The sequence below is a fragment of the Limanda limanda genome, chromosome 1 (genome assembly GCF_963576545.1).
Source record: "Limanda limanda chromosome 1, fLimLim1.1, whole genome shotgun sequence".
Classification (NCBI taxonomy): domain Eukaryota; kingdom Metazoa; phylum Chordata; class Actinopteri; order Pleuronectiformes; family Pleuronectidae; genus Limanda; species Limanda limanda.
The window spans coordinates 34,043,778-34,071,677 of NC_083636.1; the positions used below are offsets into that span (position 1 = coordinate 34,043,778).

Sequence of the window (27,900 nt, forward strand, 5' to 3'; positions counted from 1 at the left end):
AGTCCTCTGAATCGCCTTGTTAAACTGTGATATACAAATACACCTGCGTTGCTTTACTGATATTCAAAGTAGCTGTGCAAATACTTATAGTCTCAATAACTTACATGTTATATTTCTAATCTTTAGGAAAAAGAACTAGTTCCAAGTAAGACAAGACCGTCAAGTTAATGATCTTAGTACTTTAAACATAAAAAAAACCCATTCATGAATAGCTATCACAAACACAAGGTTTTTTCTTCACAATTACAATATATTAGCCCAGAGCTATGTTAACTTAGGCTGATATTAATTCAATTAAATATAACAAATTACTACCACTAAAATTCAACTTAATACACAAAACTAGATCTTTAAGCTTTTCATTGAACTAACACTTTAAAACAAGCAACTATTTCCACAATAAAATAACAGAAAGACACCTCAACAGTATCAGCAGTAATTAATACAAACTGTTTTTTAAATATCCCTATTTGTAAAAATTGGGTTATAATAATTGTAAATTAAATAAAATAATTTTGGAGCGGTAGTGAAAATGTAACCTTAGCCTCATGAATTCTGGAAATGCATATATAAGACAAAAAGAAGATGAGCATTTTTTTCTGGAATCCAAATATTTAATAGGTACATATCAAGTATTATTATGACATGTATAAAATTTCAGATCACAATATGAAGCAATGGAACTCCTCAGACCGGCATACGCTGCAATGCTGGAGGTTGCCACATAAAAAAAAAGGTCTAATGATTAAAATAAGAAATAGAGAAGCAACTAAAATGGTAGAAAAATGGCGCACGGACATAGATAATAGCAAGCATTCTAAGAAAAGTTTTTCTTCAACAGAGTGCAATAGAAAAGGAAAAAAAGAAACAACACAGCACTGAAGCCAAGCGTCCACAAGACGTCTAAAAATCGTTAGTACTGTAGGTTCACGGAGAGCAGGAGACAGCGGGGGGGAGAGGAGAGGGAGCGAAGGTCACAGCGGAGAAAGAAAGGAGGGAGATTCGCTTTGCCAGGAAGAAAATCATCTTTCGAACAAGATTAAGCGACAGTGGAAGAAAATGCACATCACAGTTAGCTTCAAAGACCATATAGCATATTGTACTTGCATGTTGAGAACAAAGAAAGATCCTGAATGGTTGAACAGAAACGAGGACGTCACCACTAACAAGCCGGCAGCTCGGCAGGAAACATGGCTTTACCTTGAAGGCTGTTACAGGTGAACGTGATGGTGTCGGTGAACGAGGGGGCGACGCTTTTCTAACAAAAGTTAATTCACACTTGGAAAATATTTGGAATATTGTATCTGAGCCTCGGCAGACCTCAGATCAGCGGCTCGGCTCGGCTGCTGGCTGCGTGCTCTCCATGGAATGGTTTGGTTTTAGTTCCCATCAGGCCTGCCAACCCTGGATGTTTTAAAGTACCACTTCAGTACTGGGAATGAATAAAATCTTTGTTAGCTGCTTAGAATAAAACTTTTTTTTACTCTGACAAACTGGAGAATACAAGCATTACTGGGCCTCAGTAATCAGTGTATTACAGTTTCGATAATGGGAAAAGTCCAAATAGGAAGGTAAAACCAAAATGTCGGATTATTGTGGAGGATGAGGATGAAAATGATAATGTCACTAGTCTTTGTTGCTGTGGAGGTATTGTTACAGAGCCTTTAAAAGAGGGAAATAAGTGCATTACAAAGTCATGGAGGGGCAAGTTTCAGTGCTCGGGCTGAATCCACTCGATTAAAACATATAAGTAAAGGTCTGCAATAAAAAACGAGATTATAGTAGCTTATAATCAAACAAGAAATAATCTTTTACCCTGTTCAGACTTGAAGGAGAATTAAAGGTGGATAAAAAAAATCTGTTCACTTAAGTATCGTCATTTGTCCTTGTTATTTTAGGATTATTCAATCGCCATGTTGAGTCTTGAATTAATGTTTAGTTTAGTATTTACACTGAGGGTAATAAGAGCCGGCAGCTACAGGGTAGGACACGTCTTTGTTGGCCTATGGCCGTCTAGGTTATCATCTTAAAGACAGACTTGTGGTTAGGTTTGATTAGCATGGTTTTAAGACACAGCCACGGGGGTTTATTCATAGGAACGATGCTTCGAAATAAAACTCTGACATTTGATGTGCAATGCAACGAGACGTGAAATGTTGTTTTTATCCCCTGGTCTAGTATTAGAAAAGTACACAAATACCAATTGCAACTAAGACTTGGAATTGACAATTTGGAAACATTTTGAATGTTTGAAAAACTGAACCTGAGATTTGGGGGATAATTATTGTTCCAGCACTGTCTTTTATTCGCCTCCACTTGAGGAAAGCTCACATCCCGTGTTCACTGGTAGATTAGCAGTGACACCCGGGGATGCAAACTTGTTTCTAGGTTACGCAATGAAGCCACATGGACATTATCCAGAATAACCAGTAAATCCACTAGTTCTGACTATGGGGAAGACAGAAATGTAGCTTTACTTAAACGGGTTTTGTTGGATTCAAGTGTAATGAGACACGCCACCTATTGAAAGATTCAAAAACGTATTAATAAAACACAAGCACCAGTTAACGTTCACATAAGAGCTGTTGAAAACCTGCAGGAGTATAATTGTAAATCAGTTACTTCCTGATTATGGAACAAATTAACAATTTAAGGAAACTCTGGGGCTTCATTTGCTGTGTGTGTGTGTGGGGGGGGAGCGATTGCACGATTCAGCAGCGCCTCTGAGCCTCTGATGCTGCGGAGCCATCGAATTAAAAAGCTCTTTGTGAGGCCACAGAAATCAGTGGCCTTGTTTCCAGAGTCAATCATGACAGAGTGAGACAGCTGCACCTCCGTTCTCTGGACCTGACTCTCCTCATCCTGGTTGTGCAATCACTCACTGGATTAATTTTTTTTTTCCTGAATGGAGGAGAAGCAGATCCAGGCCCAAACACCCAGAGCTCGAACAGGAAGAACAAAGGCAGATTAATATCAACGCCAAACGTCTTTGTGTGGAGTCCTGATTGATTGCGGTTGCTTGGTAACACCAGGGACGACCACAGCGTGTTTGAAATCGATGTGCAAAGCGGCGCGTGTCACACTTCACGAGCATCTCAGAGAATGAATCTAAATCTTTTTTAAATCTAATGTAAATCTTTTATGCGCATTTAGATCTGATCAACGGAGGAAATAGCAGGAAATACTCAGGTAATGCTCGAGTATGTGAGAACTTCATTTATGGATTATTCAAATATTTATAGTGTTGGAGGTTTCAATAGTGCTTATGGTGGAGATCCAGACGTGTGCGCTTGTTTATCTTGTCCTTTTATTTCAGCTGCATGGAAGTGGAAAGTAAAAGTGCCATGCTAAAGAAAGACTATAATTTGTGTAACATGCATTTTATTTCCTATATTTAGGAGTGATTACTTTTTCAGAAATTGCTTTTTAAAAGCAGATTTTTTTTACATTAAATCTAAGGACAGAGCTTTCATCATTTTTTGAGGGGGACTCACAAAGTATCTCACAAAGTCTAACGGTTCTAACGGAGCCAGAAATCCTCCGACGCTCCAAACAAACCGGACACAGCTGCCAATTTCTGCTCTGAAAGTTCACCCAGCCTGGTGAGACATTTACTAATCTTATTAGCTGGGAGCATGGCGGTGGCATCATTCCAAGTGACACGAGAAGCTAGCGGGACGCTAACAATGCTCCTGATTAACCTACAAAACGGAAATAAAGTGCTCCAAGGTCAGGAAAGATTGTGTGCTTTGTCTCGTACATAAATGAACAGAGATTCTAATCGTATGATCGTTTTAACGTTGTGACATTACCATTGCATCACTCTATTAACCTCCCTCCTTTATTTCCCTCCTGAGAACAACACTCATTTTGGGGTGAAGCTCCAGAGCGTGGTACACAAAATGCAAACAGGTTGGCAGGAACCCAGTGGCCCAGTGGGGAGAAGCACGCACTCTAACAACGTGCAGTTCATTCACGGAACCAGCGGACGAAAAAACTGTCAAATGAGCCAAGAGATTCAGATGATGAGTGGGTGCGAGAGTCGGGGGGCGGCTTTTGTTTTGTGCGTTTTTGTGGCGGTGAGTAGGGAGGTTTCAAAATGTCCTTGGTTGAATTTCAGGCTGGTGAAGTTAATGGAGACAGTCCAAGTTCAACAGATGAGGTCAGTCCCTACTGAGGTTGTTTGTGTATGAATGATTGTATACAATAACTGGTTGTATATGCAATATACATTTGCCCGTTGGTAAGTACGGAAAGTGTGCGCGATGCTTTTTTAAAGTGGAGCTCTAGGTACTTGACGGTTTACACGGGTGCACAGAACGGCTGCTTATGTGCGTTTATGTACGTGTTCTACGTATAAATGGGTTTTTTCATTTCGACCTCATCGGCCCTTGCTGTAGCCGGGAAAGAACTGGTCGAGCAGCATCTGGAGCATCTTGTTCTGGGTCATGGCGTAGTCCTTGCCCAGGTCGTGGCGGCAGGCGGGACAGGTGAACACCTGCGCTCGAAATGACCGCTGGAGACAATCCTGAGGGGAGAGAGGAGATGATACGCCAATGCAACAATAGGGATTATTTCTTTATTTTTGTTCACATTTTGGCTTCATTTAGGAGAGACAGGAAACGGGGAGGGCCTTCTGCTGGAGGCATATGGGGACATTAATGTGGAAACACTGCATCCACTCAGTACGCACCTTGCAGACGTTGTGTGAGCAGGCGGTGGTGACGGGCTGGTAGGCCAGCTCCTGGCAGCACACGCACATGAAGATCTGCTCCATCTTGCGCAGGAAATTCTTCATATGTAAAAAAAGACAGAGACACGTGGAGCGGATGAAAAAGGATCACAGGCCGTGTGTTACTTGAACATTTGTACATTTGCACTGACTGTTACTTTTTTTTACTACTGTATTATCCTGCCTATAGTGTATTCATATTTAGATATTTTTATTTATTTATCCTGTTCATAGTGTATTCATCGTTCTTATATCATACAATTCCTCTTAATACTGTAATATTCCATATATGTTGCACAATACTCTGCACTTTTACTGCCTTTTTTGCACTTCTGGTTAGATGCTAAACTGCATTTCGTTGTATAAGTACTTGTACTGTGCAATGACAATAAAGTTGAATCTAATCTAATCTACATACAAATTTAAAATGATCACTTAAGTATCATTCTAGTAGTTTTCAGTGAGTTCTCTCTTAGGTCTCTCAGTCTTCTGCAGTGTGAGATGTTGTGTGAACAGTGTTGAGGAGCTGGAGACGTGTTGAGTGTGTCGGTGTGCACTGGGGATTCCTACCGGCCCCTCTTTGAGGTTTTCCATGGCTTCAGCCCAGAGTTTCTTGTTGGCCGTGTCCTCTCGGATCAGCTGCTGCTGCTGCTCTGACAGCTGGAAGGTCTCCTCCATCTTCACACGTTTAGACGGAGGCTCTGCAGCTGGTGACGATTCTGCACAACACACACCAATAGGACTGAATCCACCCGGCTACAAGGATGAAAAACTAAGAAAACAACTTGGGGAAAATAAAAATCCTTATTGTGTTTTTTAGCAAACAAATATTTCCAAACTCTCAAGTGTCGCTCCCCATGCTGCTCTCACCTGTCGTCTCCTCACAAACACCATGTCTGACCTGAGCTCTGAGCTTCTACTGTGAAAGCACCCACCACTTTCTCTGGTGGTCATCTCCTCTCCGTTACTTTTCATCTCCTCCTCTTCCACACAGGCCATCGGCTCCATGTCCTCTTCCTCCTCATCGAACTTCTCTTCCTCCTTGATCTTCGGTTGTCTCCGTGGCCTCCCCCTCCCGGGATGGTGCTTACCCCGGCCGCCGCGACCAGGTCTGGCACACGCCTCCTTCTTTGTTTTGTTGGCCATGGCCGCCAAGTAGCCGGGTGGGTACTGGAGATACAAGGGAGAAATGAGAATCAAGCGGACTCCAATCTAAAGATGTATATGTATATAACAGGAAATAGAAGGTGTCCTTCATCGTGGCCTTTAGTAAGAAGCATGAAAGACACAAAACATATATAAACTGGATTTCTGCAGGTTTCATCAAGTTAAGACTTTTTAAAACCATAATAAATGAAATTCAAGAGTACAAGTGTGCTGTAATTTACAGAACAAGATTTTCAATGAAAAAATTTGACTACAACAGTTGGTCTATAACAGCAGTCAGTGCTCTCCACACTGATTTGACCTTCATGCAGTTTAGACTTGTGTGCTGCATCTTAAGCCTTCACTTTACCCCCCCCCCCCCCCCCAGCAGTGTGGAGGTCCATTACTCCGCTGGTCAACAAGAGATTCTGCTCCTCTGCTCTTTTCTAATCACTCACACTGATGTGAGCTGAGTTTTTATAAAAACCTGCTGAATTTTCATATTTACGTTGCAGCCAGGAAGTAAAAAAAAGCAAACTCTAAACTTTAACATAAAAAATAGCCTGCGGGATGTACTTCTCTCCTGTCTGCAGCCTGTCTGTGTGTGTGTGTGTGTGTGTGTGTGTGTGTGAGTGTGTGTGTGTGTTAGTTGGTCGGATCATAAATCTGGATTGTTCCAGTCACTTTAACCCTGATGCCCTGGCTGTGCGCATCTTGTTTATATACGAGCCTCATAAACGATTCATAGAGCGCATTAACAAACACAAAGTGAACGTCAGTGCTGTTCAGGTCCTAATAACTTCTGATCAGTGTTGCTGTTTATTGTTGGAGTGCAAAGTGAACACAGGTCGGCAGGAGAGTGGAGGGACACTCAGATAATGTGCGTCTGTCCTGGTTATAATTATGCAGCGGCAGGACATCGCTAAAAATGTGATTATGTTCAATCTTTGCCTCGATGCAGAGTCGTCCACGAATTGAGAAATTTCACCACCATAATATAGAAATGAATTATGGGATATCTCTAGTGTGTAAACAGTGATGGTCAAAAACATTCCCAGTCTGACCTGAACAGCCAGGCCCAGTTTCTTGATCCTCTCGAGTCCTTCAGGCGTCCACGGTGCTGGTTCCAGGTCATCCCGTCTCAGCAGGTACCTCCACACCAAGTAACCACACTTTCCAATCTCTGGCCAGTACTTCACCACCTTAAAATCCACATGCAAATAAAGCATTAAATACTGCTCATCATTGACCTGTGTCTTCTACAGGCCAGGCACTCAATAGCTCTGACGTGGAGGAATGTTCGTTGCCCCTCTCTAGGCCACTGGTTAAAAAACTTAACGTCGAGTTTGGCTCTGGAGAAGTTAACATATGTAGTTAGGAAGAAAGCTTCTCAACTTTACAGTATTTGGGAGATGTTTTTGGACTTTGTTAAGAATGGTGACATTGAAGAGGCATTGGAAATGTGAAGCGTCTAATCTGGTGTGAGGAATGTGTGCTGTGCTCTGTTTCATGTTAGTGACTGTATTTTATTTTACTTATATATATATTTAATTTTGTTTTAATTTAGTTTAAACTAAATTAGTATTTTCATTGTAATTTTTTGTACTTGAATTTATGTTGTAATCATATCTTAGCAATTTCTGTGACTTTTTTATTATTTATTGTCATTTATGCTGCCATATGTTCAGGTTGGGGAAGGTTCTTGTATGTATGTAAATTGATGTAAATGTATAAAACTATATAAAACCAATAAATATATGTTTAAAAAAAAATAAAAAAAATACTGCTCATCGAATTTGAAAAAAGCATTTTCATTTATCCGTTTTTAAACTCTAGAGGAACAACCATGTCTGTACCTTGTAAATGCCGTCATAGCGGTTTCCTTCCTCCGGGGCGTATTTGCTGATGCGTCGACCTTTGGAGCTGCGCACGACCCTCACCGGTTTCCCCGCCCGCCAGTTCCTCGACTCCGCCCCGTCTTTGTCATTCAGAGGGGCGTCGCAGTTTAAGGCCAGTGCCCTGCAGGAGCCGGGATCCAAGGGAAAGAGCTTTGTGTTTACTAACTCTGTCCAGGGATTAGGGATGTTAATGAATGTTAATGAATCAGTTGTTATTAGGAAATTAATCCCTTAAGCTTGTTGTTGAAGAAAAGAACCCCAGAAAGATGTAAAAAATATGTGAGCTCTGCCTTTTTAAAGTTCAATTTAAGATTGGATGAGGCCTGTTTGAACCTTTCCTCTAAGACATGATTGTTTAAATAAATACCTTCAAATAATATATCATACAAGGGTTTTTCAGTTTGAGCACCTACGCGTGACTCAACTGACAGAAATTGAATAAGACATTCAACATGAACTGAGTCAAGAAGCAGTCATTACCTTTTATAATATCAAATATAATATAATATATAATATCATGGATCGTATCAATGGGGTCAAACGTTTGTAGTTGGAAGGCAACTGTCATACCTGTTCATGTGTGTCAGGGTCTGGTCAAATGAGTGTTCTCCGATTCGTTTGTTTCCTGAGAGGTCACGACCCCCACTGCCTGTGTAGGTGAACTCATCTCCCCGGTCCTACAACACACCACAGAAATGCTCATGAAGCGTTTGCCACATTTTACCGAAAGAAATCCCGTAGTTCTTTATTTCCTATGACTGTAAAATAACTTTAAAAAAAACAAAAACACAAACCACTTCATCCTCAAAGCCCCCGGCCAGCACCAGCGAATAGGAGCCATCGTTGCTGCGTCCATGGATACCACCGACATGTGGCCTGTGAACACCGGCCTCACTCACCTGAAGGGATAACAGCGTTTTAGATTGTACCGATAACATAACGTTTAAAAAGTAAACTGAGAGCTGATCAGTATCTGAAGCACCGTCATGGTAGCTAACCTGTACTCTGAATTTCCAGGTGGTTCCAACAGGAACTCCAGGAATTGGTCCATAGTGGTTTGAAGGAACAATTGTGCATTCTTTAGTTCGCCCCACACAAGCCATACCCTGCAAACACATCCAGAAGGAAGAACACAAAAATATATTTTAAAAGGTCCATATGCAGGAAGAACATCGTAGTTGTGTGATGTTTAAGCACAGGGTAGATGAATCACAAGAAGAACATTTGAGGATGTTTTACTTTTAGAAATGACGATTCTTTTACGTGACAAGCAACATTAAAAGGGCGAAGAGAAAAACGTTCGGCAGAGAGAGTAGAATTTCATTTCAGCGTTATCAAATTGCGAAAATGTAAAAGTCAAGTTAAAATGCTGTGTGACTCACTGCACTTAAATGGTGCCCAAACACACAAGCCAGGCTGTTTTCAATTAGCCCCTCAGAGAAAAGAGCATTCTGGTAAAGAAAGGAGTTATTTTTCCGTTGGCAGTTCCAGGAAAGTGGCTAAGTCATGCTTAATGGCATTGTTCACATTACACCACGGAGCGGTAGCCAGGACAGAATGGAAATGAGCCACACAATATCTCAACGTGTTGCCACGGAGGAGCTTTTGGAGTTAGAGTGTTAAAGAGTCTTCTTTAAACAGATGCTTTTGGGAAAAAATAAAAAACAAATTTAAATACATGTCAGCTGTCGTCCTGTCTTATTTTCTGCCTCAGCAACTAGAATGAGATAATTTCCCTTTTTGCCAACCAAAACTAAAAAGTCTGAAAGTAATTTTCCAGCTGTTGCCCTCACGCACCGTGAAGAAGTGAAAAGAGGAACCGAACGCTATAAATCAAGCCAACATCATTAATCTGCTCCAGGAGCCCGAGCTTGAGTTAAATTGATAATAAATCGCATGTGGATTGGATTAAAAACTTCTGATCTGATCCGAGGTCTGTTAAGGAACATACAAACTCAGATTGAGCATCACACAAAACGCAGAGCAGACAACAACTTAAGGCCGGCGCATGCTTCTGCGTTTTCACTGGAACGGAGACGCAGGAGCCCTTCCGGGCCCCTCACGGCCCTTCCTACGTCCTTACGTGCGTCGGCCAATTTTTCTAACTAGACGGCAAAGCCCCGCAAGCGTCACCCGGCCGCGAGGGCTGTGATTGGTCTGCTGACTACATCATTTCCGGTTCATGCCCGGTAACCACGGAGGATTTAGAAGAACGAATATGGACCAGATAGAAGAGCACTTGGCAGAAGAGAGCCGACACTATGTCCACTAGTATAACCCGTCACTAACCGGCGGATTTTTCCGCCAGAAAAAGGCTCTGCGGAGCCGCCGTGGCGATGTAAATAAATCGCTCTTCTTCGTGCAACACACGAAGAAGAGCCGACTTCGACAAAAAACATTACTGCGCCTAGTGTTCTGGCGGGGAATTGCATGGCAACACGCGCAACGGTTGGAGAACCATGAATGAGAACGAGTCCTGCGTTACAGCTGCGTGCCTGCGGGCCCCTGACGACGCAGAAGCATGCGCCGGCCTTTAAGGCCGGCGCATGCTTCTGCGTTTTCACGGAACGGAGACGCAAGAGCCCTTCCGGGCCCCTCACGGCCCTTCCTACGTCCTTACGTGCGTTGGCCAAATACACTTAATATAACACAATATTATACACAGGTACACTGAGGAATGAACAGGGTCGCAAGAAGTAATTGGAAGAAAATGTGAATGCCTGAATATAAACCCTGAGGAGGACGTCGATGGCTTTGTCCCAATTCAGAGGACGCGACCTACACGGTCTACACAGCTCAGGAAGGAGGCGATTGTGTCTTTGATACACAATCGCCTCCTTCGATTAAAGAGTCCCTTAAAAGAACATTGTCTTCTTTTAAGGGACTCTTTGATTATTTGGAGTTCCCGATGGGTTACACTGCCTGGATTCGGTCTCAAGTGGATTTGAAAATGTCATTTCCAGATGTAAAATGTAACGGTTAAAAAATTCTGAGTATTCTCGGGAAGTGGTTGTGATAGGACACATTTTTTTATCATAAAGCTGAAAATGATTTGTCTATCTCTTGTACTGAGCTGCTAAAGTGGGCCGAAAAGACACAGAGGCATTTTTTTGTATTTTTTAAAATCTGGGAAAAGTTAATATCGCTGAGAAACTTTTGACACAAACTTCTTCTCTATATTCATCCATGTCGACTTTGCTACTTCTCGTCGGTTTGAAGATGAACCGCCGGCCTACTCTCGGGTTTCCTGTTTTTCCTCCGGTGCTACAGAGCAGCTGTCAGTCCACCCGGTGGCTCTCACCTTTCCCCAGTCCCTTTGACTCTCGGTCGTCGCCGAAGGCATCTTGGCTTTCTTCTTGCTGGCTTTGAGCTTCTCTCCGGCTTTCACCACCTCGCTGGTGTCATTCTTACAGGTGGGACAGTACCTGGCAGAGAGGGAGAATCAGGTCTGAGGCTACAGGACAGTGTGTACATGAGTTTAGTGAAAAGTGAGCTCAAAATAATAATGTGGAATGCTGTTTTATTATCTGGAACTCAGCAGTTACAGATCTAAGATTTGTTCTTTTGATACCTTAAATTGTGAGATAAATATTTTCTGGAAATTATGTAAATTGTCTCTTATATTTCACTGAACATATTAAAAACCTTTGAAGAGTAAATATGGATGTAAGCAATACAACTGGCTGCAATTATTATTAGCAATCTCTGATATATTATATATTTGCAGTATTTGTTCACTATGTCTGGGTCGGTGTTTTATTTTCTTATTTGAGTGAAACAACGTTCACCTTGGGACACACAACACAAATCAAATCAAACGACACTGAGATTTGGTAAATTTGGATTAATGTAAATTGTCTGTGACCAAACGTGGTTTCAAACAAATTAGAGCTCTAATCAGACTATCCTATGCTTTAAAACATGTGTGGAGTTGATTTTTAAACATTTAACTTGAACAGAACCTGGAAATTAGAAATAAAAGTTATGAATGCTGCCATCAGTTGTGTGTTTAAGAAATGTAAAGCAGTGCACAACGCTGGAAGGTTCAGAAACAGACATTCATTCACACCCTCATCTCTATTTGGCAGAGAGACACTTTCAAAGCCGCTGCATTAGATAAACTCACGGCTGTGTCTGCGTTGTGTCATTATTTTATATTGACTTTAACCTCAATCACCGTTTAATTACTTCTGAAATGCACTTCAGCTCACACCCAACACCATTAATAAAGCTGATTAAATTAGCTGTGTATCGCTGCATCTCGGGGCTAATTGCTCGGCTCCGCTCACCAGTCCTCGTCGTCTGGGATGGTGGCCAGCGGCGGGTTGAGGCAGTAGATGTGAAACGCCATGTTGCACTCGTCGCACAGCAGCTGCATGTGAGCGTCCTGCTTGCCGCCGCACACGCAGCAGGAGCAGAAGCGGCACTCGGCCTCGGGGTCGGCCTTGCAGTGCTTGCACTCCGGTCCGCTCTTCCCTGCAGCCAAGAAACAGGAGTAATAGGTGGATGATTGGTACGGCAGTGCTACATTATATAAAGTTGTTGTCACTAGTTTCTCTGCGTCTGTGCATACGTTTAAATTGTCCATCCGCAGCTGAGAGTGCGCCGGCTCCTGGTTTCTCCATCTGGTAGATTTCATCCAGGAAGTGAACCTTACAATCCCCAATCACATCTCCGGGACCACTGGACAGAGGGCGAGAGACACAGAGAGACAAAGGCAGAGACAAAGCGAGAGAGATAGACAGAGAGAGAGAGAGATGAGAGCACGAGAACAGAAAACCAAAGAGGAAGATGTAAAAGAGTGTTACTGAGAGTGTGACACATGTAAAGGAGGCACACATAGTGGTAAGCAACTAAACAAAATTGGCAAAGAGATATGAAAATGAAATAGTTATATACTGCCTAACGCCCCCCTCCCGCCGAGGAGGAAGATCCTCACCCGAGGAGGATCTTGACTCGGAGCTCCTTGTTGGTGCGAGAGGCCTGGTTGAGCGTTTGAATCTCGGAGTCGAACCAGAAGCCCCTCTCCTCCGGCGTCTCCATATTGTAGTTGACCATCACATGCATGCCCACCTGAAGCTGGTCCCACCGCAGCAGGGTCCTGGCGCGTGGCCGCACGTCCCGCAGTCGCATCTCCACCACGCCATTCTCCGGGTAGCTGCGGGAGAAAGAAAAGGGAAAGAGGGAAAAGGTTTAGATGTGTGAGATATTTATATTTGTTTGATAATTGCTTACATAAATTGGCTTCATTAGCCATGAGATGGTCGAGTTGCCATTGAGAACTTGATCAGTTGTATCCTAATGTACAATGTCCTCATTATAATACTCTGGCCAGCAAAAAGAAGCTATTATACAACAATGTGCTCAGTAGAAACAGATGGACGTAATAGAAGCTATTTAACAGCTCAATGCAGTAAGCCGCAGAATGCAATAAAGATATAGACCTCCCTGTGCAGGAACATGCCTGTAAACAAAAGCAACGAAAAGAAAGAAAATCTGATTATTAAGCAATTGAATTGGCAAATGCGATTTCAGCCACCTGATCTGCCTCCTTCTATCAAATCAGTAAAATCAGCAAAGCACAACATTTTAATAAAAGTTTAAGCAAAGATGTACTTAAAGAAAAACCTCTTCGAAACTCCACTGGAAGTGAAACACGGCCAAAAATACTTTCCGCACCAAACATGTGGATTTAAACATGGACGACCAGATTTAGACGTTAGATCCTCGGGGCAAATTCCACAGATACAATAATATGTTTTCTCCCTGAAACTGTGTCAGAAGTGTTTCTCACACAGAAAGGGAAAAATGATTTAACATAAATAACTTTACTACATTTTTCCCTCTACAAAGCAAAACCATCAGTCAAATCCTGGAGACTGTCAAAGACTCGCCTGTACTTTCTATGACACATTTGCACACAGCTTTCTGACTGGTGTTTTTAAAGCCAAGGATTAAGATGGATTTTCAGCACTATGGCCTCCGCCCAAATTGAAATTTAATACAGCGACCTTACAGCCACTGGCAAAACACTGGTCTTAGTTTAGTGAAAGTTGGACTCCTGTGTGTGGAGACATGCGTCAGTCCACAGAACGTATTTGTACAGGACCAACATTTGTTTTATTGAATCCAGACATAACAGAAACATTTGATATGTAACAGGTGTGATTTAAACCTTTGACCCCACTGAAATGAACGGCTAGGGATGGTTCAACATTTTCGGGAAATATGCCTGTTCACCTTCCAACCACAATGCTGGTCTTGTCGTCTTTGACGTCACCTGAGGTTGCCAGGCAACTAGCCCAGACTCCAGGAAGTTACGTCCCACAGCCAATAAATAGTCCGACACATGACCCCCGCCCTCCCTGTAAAACTACGACGTGTCATTTTCGCACTTGGGTTTTTGGACAGATTAAATAAAAGAGAAAGATTAGGGGTTAGTGGGTGGAATGGACAAAGCAAATCTAGCTGTCTCCCCTGTTTCACCCAGCAGACATGAGAGAGGCATCTTTCTTCTCATCTAACTCCAGGCAGGCAGGTGAAACACAATTTGCCAAATATCAAACTATTCCTTTAATAATTCATCAAAGACTCAACGAGAAACACACGTCTCAATTGTTTTCTCTTGATGAAAAGGGTCTTTGTTTTTTTTTCTGTGGCATAATTAACACCATGTCAAATGTTCCACCTTTCCCACAAAGAAGAGCTGAACAAGTGTTAAACGTCCACGTTGGAGTGGATGAAGTGAGGTTAACTGTGCAGGCTTCCTGTCTGCCAATCATAATTAAGCTGTGAGGATCTGGCCTGGCTCAGAGATGAACGGACAGCTCGCTCGCTCGCCTGCCAATAGCTGGAATTATGCTTACAGACGAGAAATGTGTTGCCGCTGAGGTTTAACTGCACAACAGGGCTGCTCACTCCAGTCCTCATGCACAGTGGGAAGTGGAGGGGGAAGTGGAGGATTGTGTGCCTGAGCGAGCACCACGTGTTTGCATTTTCTGGGGGAAAGCAAGGGCCTAAACTGGGTGATTTCTCAAACTGCCTGCACTGACGCAGAACCAGCAGACTGCCTGCTGAGCTCCGGCAAAAAAAATGACTGCTGTTTACTGCCACTACCCGACATTTTGACATTGTTTTCCAGTCCGAGCGTGTGCACTTAAGCTCTGCCTGGTTACCGACTGGGCCGTGGTGCATATTTTAAGCTATTGTAAACTGGCTGGAGAGAGGGCCTGCGGGGGCAGACTGTACGAGCTGTTACAGTCAAGAAGAAGAGGCTGGGGCACAGTGCAGGGATTTCCTTTTTAAGGCCCGAGGGATTACTGTAGTTTTTAGTTGGAGGGGGGTTTGGGATGGGACGGGGGGGGGTTATTACAAGAAACTAAACACACACACGCACACACACACAGCGGAGGAACATCAACCTGGGAGCACAATGGGACTCAGCGTGAACACGGAGAGCAACACGAGGGGAACAGAGGAAGAAGAAGAGTTTCAGGCCACACAAGCCTGGAGCTGTCTCGTGTGGGCACCCAAAAAAAAAAAAAGAACCTCAGCAGCAAAGCCCTGGGCGTCTGAATTCAAAACGTTTGCCGCATCAGAACTGAATCTGCACACAGAGTCGTCACAGTGGCCGGACCCGACCTCTCACATTACAAAGTAACGGCAACTCTCGCCGGAGTTGTGGGACTACGGGAGAAAGAGTTTCAGGCAAACAAGAAACCAAAATCATGTCAACGATCCTGCAAAAGCAAAGTCCGCCTAAATAAATTTCAGAAACGTATTTAATCAGTTGTGAAATTGATATGATTTATAGACAGCCGGGCCCGTCTGTTCTGGAGCCGTCATTAGTGCTGTGTGTTCTTAACTGAAGTCACCGTAAAGAAGGAGAAAAGGGAACGGGAGAAAATGAGAAATCCTCAATTTACTGATAAGCAGCATGAGGTAGAAATACTCCGACACTAAACAAGCTATCAGGGTATAATTGCTTCTCAGAAGTAAAGGAAAGTGACTGCGGCCTCTCTTATCCTGGGCATTGAGCGTAATTGAGGCCAAAATGAAAAGCTTTAACTTAATAAAAGGAAATATTCAAAACAACTTTAATCTTACAATGAGGCGTTTTTTTGTAAAAGTTTTGTCACAAGGTCGAGGTTTTAAAGGACCAATTTGGTGATTTTTAATCAGAAGTATGTTTCTCTGATGTGGAGGCAGAGATTTCTCTCATAGTTAAAATCTCCATTCCTCAAAAAGCCAGTTTAACTCACTTTAGGTTTTAAAATGTAGTATATACCATCATATAATGTAGGAACAAACTGATGCTTAGCCAATTTAAGAATATACAGATATAAAGTTCCGGCTATAAAAGTAATCAAATGACGTTATGTGTACATTTTGTCAACAAAAAAACTGTTGATAAGGCCCTTATATTATTATATATATATGATAATTGTTTTGGTGGGTATGAGAAAGAAAAGCTAAACTGAAGCCAAACGTAAATTGGTGCTAAATTAAAACTCTCACAGCCCACAGGTAGCAGCCATGCTCAGATAATGGCCGACGACTGCCGCAGCTTTATATCCTGGTGAGATCTCCTCCACTGCAAATGTAGTTTTTATAATTTGACAGAGCCAATCAAAGCCTCTCTACATATCAAGGGTGATAATAATGAAAATAATGAAAATATTATCCATTTGGATTTCTTTGAATAGATTCTCTCAGCAGCAACACTGTAATATAAAGAAGATACTGTTAATCTCACTAGTAAGTTTTCAATGTGAAAGCTACGTTAACATAATTTATAGTTGCCTTAGCCAGGATTTAACCATGAAACTAAATATGGCTGTCTTGTTTTGGAGCAACACAGACACACACACACACACACACACACACACACACACACACACACACACACACACACACACACACACACACACACACACACACACACACACACACACACACACACACACACACAATCTCAGTTCCTGGGAGCAGCTCTCTTTGATTTTGTGGCTCATTTCTTTCCACTCAAAGGTCCAGGATGGTTTAATGCACAGGGGTGTGTGTGTGGAGGGGAAGCGACGCTACCCGCCCTCCTCTTTTGGAATGACGCTCAGGACAGATAAGAATACTGAGTGTTTTTTTCAGGCCAAGTTACACAAGCAGTCATTGAACAGAAAATCGTTGTCGTTTGTTGCTAAGGCTACTTCGTGGCTCAGATGGCGATGACGCAATCCACATGTTTCTGCAATGTCCTTGGTTGCAAACTATCCGGGGACCTCGTCATTTATATCTCCCTCTTGAATGCAAAAAAAAAGCATAATCTGAATAAACAAGCAAGAAGGTAAATATTTAAAAATTGAAACAAGAAGGGGGGGGCTGCACACGGGGGTGTATTATTGGACCGTCCCTGCAGGATCACTCCTGTGCTGTTGCAAACAACTAATCAAAGCAGAACGCTGAAGATTAAATATTGAGTAATATCCAGTGGGAATGATGTCTGCATGAAACCCCCCCCCCCCCCCCAACAGATTTAATGCTCAACAACCCACGATACCGTTACTCTAGCACGGCATCCCATGACAAGAGAGCGTGTCTCACCAGTGGCATGTTCACAGCAATTTCAGACAAAGCTGAAGGAGGCAAGCAAAGAAGTAATGCTCCTGAGAACTCGCGAGTTGCCATGGAAACGTGGGCTTCTGAATGAATTTGCTGGGAAAAGCGGGAGCGCGAGAGATACGAGTCCAAATGGTAGCATCGACTGCACAAACCCCCCCCCCACACCCCTCTCTCCGCTCCCCAGGACTGCCAGGAGACGGCAGAGGCTGCAAATCCCAATGCGCCAAACCACTCGTACCGATGCACTCGTAACGTGTACTCAACGTCACACACACACACACACACACACACACACACACCGCATGTATAATGTTTGGTGCACATTTGTATCGAGAATGCCACACAACCCCACCTCGAGTGTTTAACATCGGCATCACTGGCAAGAACCAAAATTATTTTCGGTCGTGCACATGCAGTGAGTAACGTGCACATTCACACTCTCCTATTCCAGGTGCAGCCCCGTGATTTCAAATCCTGAACAGCAATCAGGAGGATTTCGGTTGATCCGACCCAGAAGCTGCTACCCTGACCCCCCCCTCCCCCCCGTGCCCTTTCATTGCAACCCGTTAAAAATAGTTTCTCGCCACTGCAACCGAAGTGAGTTCGGCTGCGGCAGCGACACACGGCAGCGTATCGAACCGTCACTTACTCGTCGTATTTAATGTGATAAATGACGTCCTCTTCTCTCTCCTTGCTCTCTGCTGCAGAGTCTGTCTGAGAGGTGGAGGCTCCGTTGCTCTCCGAGGGGAGCGCAACGTTATTCCTGTTACTGTCTGTGTTTTGGTCCTGGCCGTGGGCCTGGGCCTGCTCGGCCTCCAGCTTTCCGTTAGTCCTTTTGGGGGGCCGGCCCACCTTGCCCTTGGGGGGCGTTATCTGTCCTTTGGGAGCCTCTGTCACGTTTTCGATGCAGGCCTCAAACCAGGCGCCGATGCTGACGTCTCTGCAGTCCACCAGCTCGTTAATCTGAGGAGACACAAAAGACAGAAATAACACCTGGTCTCTCCCGCACCCATCTGTCTGTTGTTTAAAGAAACACACCGGCGTCTCTGCATGTTTTACACATCACATAAATTTGAACGGAAGTTTCCCGTAGATAAAATGTTTTATGCCCTGGGGAGACAGGTTGTTAGTTCAGTGTGAAAATCTACTTTCAGAGAGGAATAGGAAATCCATCACACGCTTCTTGTTTTTAGATTTCTGCCTATGAAGCAGATTTAAACGTGGACTACTGTGATTTTTATTGTGTATTGATTCATTCACTGTATTTCAAATTACTGATAACAGGTGGATTTACCATCTCAGACAAGGTTGAAATCTGCAAATAGATATATTTGATGACATATATGAAGTATTACCAACAAAATCCTGGAAGAAAAAAAAATTAAAATAAAAATGTATATAGAGGGAGACGTGCAACAAAACCCAAACCAAAAACGTTCTCACTTCTCTGTATGAGTGTTAAATGATGTGCATTCTTGATATGAACTTCATCCACTGGTCGTATCTGGTTGAGAATACTGAGTAAAAGCCGAAAGCCTGTCGACGCATGTGACCTTGATATCCACTGAAGTTGCACAATTTCCAGCTCATCTACTTACACTTACAGTATTGATCTTTGCTGCATGCTGGATTTGGACATTTGGCAACAAGCAGAGCCCAGGCCTACACAATAATTCTCAGACATGTGGGTCAGTCAGCCAGCAAAGATCAGTAACACTCAGCTGAGCAGAGAAGAATAGACTCTCAGATTTATTAGCTTTGACTGTACACTATTTATAATGTGTTTGTTGATTTGTGACAGAAATTTAAAGACCTGTTTCTTATGTGTGGTTTGACATGTGCCTTCCTGGGAAGATGAGCCATGAGCTTTATACTCCATTTAAATGAAAGGCAATCAGGTTAGCAGATAGAGAACTTCGATAGAGTGAATAAAAGGGCACATTTGGCACGAACACTTTCACACAAGGACACGCATCAATACAAGCAGGCTCCATTTGTTTTGCCTAGAACAGCATATCTAAATAGTTTGGGCTACTGCGCGATCGAAAGGGATAAAATGGAAGACTGGTGCAGATTAGATAAGAAATGCACAAAGGAAAGAATCTGATTCCTTTCTGTGCTTACTCTATTGGTGATGTCTGTTGTATAATACTCTAAAGAGGCCAATGCATAGACGCTGCTTATTCTACTGCAGATGTAACACTGGCATCAAATCATATTCACACTGACAAGGTCGTTTCACGTTTGTTAACATCACTGAAGCACGTGATCTGCTCGGTTTGTATTTTAATTTGACTTTCAAACGTGAAGCCCTCAACAGGAATCTCTGTCACTTTGCTCGTTGGTCATGAAATTATTAAACGTTATTTAGCAAAGAAGCTGATCGGTCATCCTCACCTTGTACACACCAAATCCTGGGTCAACGAGTGCGTTTCTGCTGGACGTCGGGGGCTGGGGGTCCCGGACCGGACTGGAGGACTTGAAGCCATTTTTGGTAGTACTGGTCGAGTTACTGGTGACGCTGGTGTCCGGCTTGGTTTCCTTTATGATGCTGGTAGTGATGCTGCTGCCGCCGCCATTGTCTGTGTTGGTGTTGGTTTCCATATCGGCAGGGGGGGCGGGAGCTGGGGACTTATGGCTTTCAGGCCGGGAGTCGGGCGGGGGGGCTGAGCTGCAGGCGACACCCGAGAGGTCCTTGGGGCCGGGGCTGTCCGGAGGGTCGGTCTGAGAGCGAATCAGCAACTGGACGATGTCGTTGAGGCCGACGTTGTAATCAAACAGTGTCTGGCCATCTTCCATCTAAAAAACAAAAGAAATATATGAACAAACAAATGTACAGATGCAAAAGCAATACTTGTATATAGTGCTAAGTAATAGCATATAAAAAAAGAAAATGAACACATTTTAGCCCCGACTTGTTTTGAAAACCTCACTTCAGCAAATAATTCCAAGATTTTCTGTCAACTAGTTGTTACGGCAACGACTGCAAACCGTATTTTTCTACCAGGCCCCGAGACGTGTGTTCGAACAACGCCACAGATATTCCCTCTCAATTTCTTTTCTCCCCAAATTTCCTCATCTCACGCAATGACACGAGCACGGCTGCCTCGGACAGCTACACGAGGAAGCTCGTCAAGGACACACAAAGAACACGTTACACGGAGACAACGTCGCGCAGAGTGAGAATAAAAAACATCCGTGGGTAGATCCTGCACTCAACAGATCACAATTCTATACACACACTTCAATAAATCCACACACCAGTGGTGTTTAAGGATGTTGCTCAGGAGTCCACAGCAACAACATCTGTTGTCTGCTCTCAAATGGGTAAATGTTCAGCCACTGATTAAATACGTATAACCGTACAAGGTCAACTGCTTCTACTGATTCAGCCTGTGACGGGTGAAGAAACACATCAACACCTATGACTAGTAACCTGTCCTTACTACTGATTATATATGAACGGATGTTTTTTTACACATCTTACACAATCAACATGGATACTGAGCTGCAGCTCCGCTCGCCCCCCCACCCCGGGTTTTCTACGGTGAAATAAAAGAAACGAATGCATGAATTAAAGTGATAGGAGATGTAGCTGTGGGGAAAGAAGTGACTGGGTTGCTATGACAACCAAAGGAGAGCATCCCCCCCAACCCCATGAACCTGAATCGTGTATATACAATCTCTGCCGACACCAACCCACTGCCACCGCCACGGCCATCAGTGACGGCAGGATCCTTTCAGGCAGCGTAGCACAGGGGCGTCGGGAAATGGTTCTCGCTAAAAAAGAAATAAGCTCTTGAAATAAAAAAACGATGAGGGCCCCATTTCGTAAAAAGCCCCATATCTTTCTCCTCTACCGCAACCAATCTCCTGTTAAGTATACAGTACGGCTACTGCCTACCGAATGGAGCTTATGGCGGACGCGCCAACTCATTACAGACATCAGCTTTGCTATCAGCCTTCAAACCCACAAGCCCATTGTGCTGGAGAGACAAGCATGGCCGCCACTCGCGCTCTCGCTCCCCTTCGTTATTTGACAGCGAGGAGCAGAGCGGTTGGAGGCGTGTGGCAGGAGAGCGATAGAAGGGAGCGAGCGCAATTTCCCCATCCCTCCCCGTTTTTTAATAGTCTCATGAAATTTAGATCAGAGGAGCAGCGGTGCAAACACAGCCATACAGTGGTTGCTATACTCACCTGTCTGTCTGTCTGTCTGTCTGTCTGTCTGTCTGTCTGTCTGTCTGTCTGTCTGTCTGTCTGTCTGTCTGTCTGTCTGTCTGTCTGTCTGTCTGTCTGTCTGTCTGTCTGTCTGTCTGTCTTTCACTGGTGGTCTACATCTGCTCTTTGTCTATCTCCCTCTCCGAGCTCGGAGTTCGATTTAGCCTCAGTAATTGTCTGTCCTCCGCTCTCTATCTGTCTTTTTCCACTTGATACTGCATTAAGAAACGAGGCGTCCTGAACAGCAGGCAGCCGCGCTGTCTATGCTAGGTTACACTCAAGTGAAAGGAAAACACAGAATTTCTCGCACTGCACCAAACCTGATAAATTCACCCTGTGCTGATTGTACCTGCTTCTCCACGGTGACTTCATCGCCATCACAGTGATCAGTGACTCGCTGTGAGGTTTTACAGCCACGAATTCAGTCGTAACCAGCTCAAACACTGAGAACCACCATCTGAACAGGCAAGGGGAAGGGAAATGCTTCATATATTTACGCAGGGACAAGGTCTATCCGACAGAAATATTGGCATGTTGACCGTTTTCTGTTGTGCAGGACGAATAACATCATAAAAGACGAGATCTTTTCCTCATCATTAATAATGCAGGGTAACAAAAAAGCACATTGCTCCTCGTTTCTTTATTATGTGACTCGGTGAAATGTTGCAACGTGTTCCAGGGGAGATTTCAGCCCCGAAGACACACATCACAACAAAGCTTTACACACAAACCACAGACACTTGACTTAGATAATTTTCAAAGGGCTCGAACAAATCAGAAATCCAGATCTGTGCGTGTGTGTGCGTGTGTGCGTGAGAGAGACAGAGGAATAACATGAACATCTCCACGGGGCTAATTTTTCTCATTTGCAATTTGAAAGGTGATCTTTCAAACACTAATATCTTATCGCAACAGACACCGAAGTACAAGTACAGAGAGAGCGTCAAACAAAGACGAGACAAAGACCTGTTGCTGCTGCGACAAAATCTACACTGACACCCATTTAGTCCTTGAACAAATCTGTTTATATTGTTTTGCATCTACTTCCAATAATAGCTTTTATAAGACTAAATCTAGGGTTGTAGAGATATTAGGCTGTAATCTTGCATGCAATTATTATTATAATATTATGGCTGTAACTGCTCTTAATGCAGAAATCCTTTTGAAATTAAAGCCACTCAGCGACACTTACTTAGATTTAATGCCTGCCCAACAATGATACAAATATATCAAGCTGTTAAAGAATCGCTGGAGTCAGAGCAATAAATCAAGAATTCACGGAGGCCTATTCAGTATCAGCATGTAGTTCTGAAAAAGAGGTTTAAAGGTGTGAAACACAACTCGTCCACTCAGCGGGTGGAGAGGAGATTTCCTAGCAGGGGCAGACGTTAGCAGCTTGTGCACAGGAACAACATCCAAACCCCAAACCCCAAACGCAATTTCTTCCTCACCCTTTTTCTCCGAGCAAAATAGGTCAGATTTCCCCAAAACAATGACAGGGGATGTGGCGTCTACCACCGCACTTCTCTTGTGGTTTTTTTGTCTCTCGTTCTGATCACAGTCATTTAATCGTCTTCCAAAATGCAGCTCGACGTTCGTCCACATAAAGGAACACATTTCAGTTTTGTTAATTTGTCATGTTGTCCAAATTCGTGCAGATCTACTACAAACTTCCCTCTATTACATCAAGCAGTGGTTCCTAAATACCACTCTATATATGAAGGGGCTATAAAAACCTACCCTTCACTTAATTGCGTTTCCAACTGTGTTTATGTAAGTATGAATTGTGTAATAACTTTAAAAGGTAGCGAGTGAGTACTAATAATTAGAGAGCATCGGATTTAATTCCCGAGCAGCGTTTGACTGTCTATTAAATAAGCTGAAAATCAATTTGGACGTGAGTGCAGGTTGCTATTCAGTGTTTCTTATTTCTTATGTTTACATTTAAGGCACGGATCCTGACCACCTTTTTAATTTCTATAGATTTAACATGTGCGATTTTATTTGATATATGTTCTTTCTTTTCTGTATAACGTTGCATTTGGTTTTTTTTTCTCTGTTTTTCTTTTTTTTCTGTTGTTACCTTGTGTTTTTGTTTTTGTTTTGTTTGTTCCTGAAGTTATATTGCCCAATCCATGTCTGTCTGGACACATTGGTGTTGATTGTTGTAATCATCTTTACCTCCTGTCTCTGTAACGTCCATTCAGCACTGCACTTATATATATTGAAAATCCCTTCAATAAACAGATTTTGATTTGAACATGTGCTATGATAGACTCAAAGAAAACCCCACACGTGACAAACATGTGAGAAATACAGGCGGGGATTATTTGCCCGAGGACACCTCTGGTAATCTGAGTAGAAAGAAAAAAAACAGCACAGGAAGCCGTACTCTTTACAACACACGTGCATGAGTCGACGGTGCAGAGATAGGACACATGAGCACTGAGCGCGGTGAAGCTAAGGGAAGGAGTGGCAAAACTATGAAAACATGTGGGAGTGTTGGGAAAGCCTGCAGTTCCCGACTAGGTTTAATGCCCCCCCTTTTGTCTTTGCTCTTTGTTCGGCCTATCTGTCGAAGAAGGGTGTGACTGTGTACATGCATGGCTGCAGCCGAATCTGCTTCCCCTGGAATTGCCTACGAAGAAATCTACAGCTTAGCAATGCACAAAGGAAACCCATCAATCGAGCAGCCTCGACACCAATGCATGTATAATCAAATTGTGACGATATCTAGGTCACAGCAACTATTTGCGCGGAAGGAGGCGGTGAAGCTTTCCTCCAGCCCGACACTGGGTAACAGAGGAGACGGCCCAACTATTCCAACGTGAGACATGTTGCTGCCTCCACAGGGAGAGAAACAAATGGACGACAGCCTCATATGTGAAGCACGCTGACGCATTTCAAGCTGAGGTTTAGAGCAGTTAATACTCAGAAAGCTTTTCTGTTTTTTTTTTAAATTTGGTAAATGAGAAGGCTCCAGTGCAAGCGAGAGTAGGCGTTGAGCAGAAAGGCCGCGCGGACAGTGGAAGGTGTGTGTGAGCCTGCTCGTGAATGTGAGTGATATAAGACGTTGTTCAAAGTGAAAGAGAGAGAGACACACGACGAGGAGCGCACACGCAGGCAAATTGAAAAACCCATTACAAAAAAAATAAAAAAAAGCCGAACAAACAAACACTGAGGCAAAGTTGTGCGGCTGCTGGCTTGAGACCCCTTTCCACTCAAGGGCAAGCGTGACTTTGAACTGGGGAGGCAGCGTGCGCAGTGAGCTGGAGGGAAAAACAAGACGCCATTTTGAAAAGGGAATTAGACTGAGTTATTCTGCTACGAGTCTCAATCCTAACAGAGCGCCGGCACGGCTGCGTGCATGTAAGGGCAATGGCTAGTGCACGCTGCGTGTCACAGGCTCATTCCTTGTGTTACTTAACTGGTGGAAATCCCCTAATCAACCCTCCCCACTCCACTTTCCTGTGAAATGAAGGAAATACTGGGTTTACTCCATGGGATCAGTCTTTGCAGCCACGGCTCCAACAGTGAAGACAGTTCTAACAACAAAGCTAATTAAGTGTTAATGAAGCAAATGTCGAGGTAGGACATTGTAGTGTATTGTCTGTTGAGCACATTCTGGGGTTAAAAGCAGGACAGTCTTTGCTTTGTGCTTGGTCACTGTGGTGTTTTGAAGTCACACAAGAGAAAAGCGAACAAGAACATTTGCAAATACCTGAAATACCTCATAAATAACAAACGCCATCTAAACAATGGTTTCACCGAGAAGAATACGTGCTGTAATCGCCATTCCAAACTGTTTATATTATGTGCAGTATATAGTACAGCCTCACAGAGAAGACAATAACACAAGCAGTGTACCACAGCACGACAACAAAGAGGAGAATGAACCCGTCGATCGTGACGCACAATCTCACGTCTGCTCGGCCTCATTATCATTTAATCACACAACAAGAAATAGGTTATAAGTCGCTATAAAAGGAACTTCTCGGGCTATGAGACTGTCTGGCTCATAGTGAGTGAAGGAAAAGTGTGACAAAATGTCAATAATGTGAGATCAACACATCATTTAGGCCGTTTAGTTCCCGGGGGATAATTGTCTTGGCTGAGTCATGCCGTGTTAATATCAGCGTTGTAATGTTTTGCTACGATGCTAAATAAAACATGGAGCCAGCATCCTGACCTGTATACTGTTTTCTGTTTATTACTGATAGAGGAGCTTCTGTAGCATCTCCCACATCATAAGAGACTGTCAGTCTGTCTGTCTGTAATATATTGATTCTGTCATGTTTGTATACTTGCGCATAAATAGTTAATGATACAGACGTCTTATCGGACAGAATTTAAATTTATGCTAAATCACAGCACTGCACCTTAAAAGCACTCGTTTAAAAGTTACATTTACAATAGGAATGTGGGTGTGTGGGTGTGTTTGTGTGTGTGTGTTAGATCATAAAATATCCATTTGATAAAAAAAAAGATTGAATCCATTCATGACACATACATACACGTCCATGTCTATCTGAGGGCAGCATATTAACAGTTTCCACACATGCTGGCATTTAATGACTTTACCCTTTTTTTTCAATCTCTCTGTAGGAGAGAGAAAAACTACACCAACATCTGTTGGAGATAAAATATGAATCATCACATTCTTAACTTAACATGATTTCACAGTGTGTGGTCAGCGACTAAATATTCCGGCCTTGTTGTAGCCTTACGACTAAAGACACATTATTTTAGTCTGACTTTGGTCTCGAACAACAACGTGTTTCCACCTCAAGATAAAGTGACGTTATAACACTGGCCCACAAATATATGTTTTTCTTTCAGTACAGGTAGTTGTATGTATTTGAAGTTCTCTGTAGGATATAGGAAAATGTGATGTGTGATGACCGGAGTCAAGCAAGAACTTTTCAAAACATATAATACAGATATTTGTTTTGACCATTTCACTGTGATCACAATACCGATCATAGAATGCATGATTATTCTGGCATGTTTACATGTTGGACTTAAGTATGCTTGTTTAATAGAGGTTCATTGTCCCTAATAATAAATTGCGGACACATAAAGAGTCGCAGACAACAGAATATACGTAAAGATGCTCCTCACTTTGCAACAGAAAACTGAAAGATTAAGATATTTTTACAGGATATAACGTTTTGAATATCTACTAATTGTTTATTACATAGTGAGAATGGTTAGATTTTAAACTAGTCCTGAATTATTCCCCTTGCCAGCCAGATTCATATTTCACAGGAGTGTTTGAAGACAATCCTGGATTGTATATCCATATCTATACAGCAAGAGAGAGAGAGAGAGAGAGAGAGAGAGAGAGAGAGAGAGAGAGAGAGAGAGAGAGAGAGAGAGAGAAAGAGAGAGAGAGAGAGAGAGAGAGAGAGAGAGGGAGAGAGAGAGAGGGAGAGAGGGAGGGAGGTGTGTACAGTAGTGACACCAGCGTGTAAACACAACTGCTGCTACACTCGCTTATAGATGTCAGGGCACGTGGAGTCCGCTCCTCCCTCCAGTTCCTTCCATCATCATAACGCAGCTCGATCACAGACCCCAGATCTGCTGCTGGCTGCTGCATGTGTCCATCAGGAGCTGGTGGAGTTGATGAAGTTGCACAAACGAGCAACAGCAGCAGCGATGATGGAGGTGGGTTTTTTTTGTTTTCCTCGTACTACTTTCTTTGGCCGCAGCAATGTAAACAAACAAGACATTTGTTGCACGCAGCTCTGCTTCAATCACACAAACACACACAACAACGGGAAAGTGGATCATCATCACACCACCGTGCACATGCAAGTCTGATCTGGAGGGGGGGTTTCTTATCCTCCCCGGCACACCGCGGACCCCCCCGGGGTGGGTGGGCTCTTGCGCAAGACCTACTGGTGAATTCCCATCAAAACAGGAAGCTCGCATGGGTCCCGACACTGGAGAGGACCCCCTTCTCCAGCGAGAGCCCCCCTGTGCGTAATGGCTGTGGCACACTTTGTGTTGTTTACCTGCTTCCCTCGGTAGAAGAGCCGCTGCTGCTGCGGGCCCACGTTGAAGATCTCCTGGATCTTCAGCCGCAGGGACTCGATCCTGGTCAGCCTCGACAGATCCTCCACGGTCCGGGTCTCCTTCCCGTCTATCGTACGAACCTGGATCCACATCGCTGCGCCGCCCTGGTTTACGCCTCGGATGAATGCTGGGGTGGGGGGGGCGGGGGGGGGCGAGGTGGGGGGTTTTACGCGCGGCGGAAGGGAGGCGGAAACAAATAACAGCGATTAGAGA

General features: G+C 43.5%; 1 protein-coding gene across 1 annotated transcript; it reads right to left on the minus strand.

Moving 5' to 3' along the window:
* Positions 1-605: 605 nt before the first annotated feature.
* On the minus strand, positions 606-27,795 carry LOC133004956 (E3 ubiquitin-protein ligase UHRF2-like). Its single transcript, XM_061074532.1, has 16 exons — positions 27,627-27,795; positions 19,789-20,190; positions 18,041-18,354; positions 12,716-12,934; positions 12,350-12,459; positions 12,066-12,252; positions 11,078-11,201; positions 8,775-8,882; positions 8,571-8,675; positions 8,347-8,453; positions 7,735-7,897; positions 6,943-7,080; positions 5,668-5,902; positions 5,303-5,451; positions 4,694-4,792; positions 606-4,528 (listed from the first exon to the last, which is right to left on the minus strand). The coding sequence occupies exons 1-16, from the start codon at positions 27,777-27,779 to the stop codon at positions 4,382-4,384; spliced, it is 2,760 nt and encodes a 919-aa protein (XP_060930515.1). The 5' UTR covers positions 27,780-27,795; the 3' UTR covers positions 606-4,381.
* Positions 27,796-27,900: the final 105 nt, after the last annotated feature.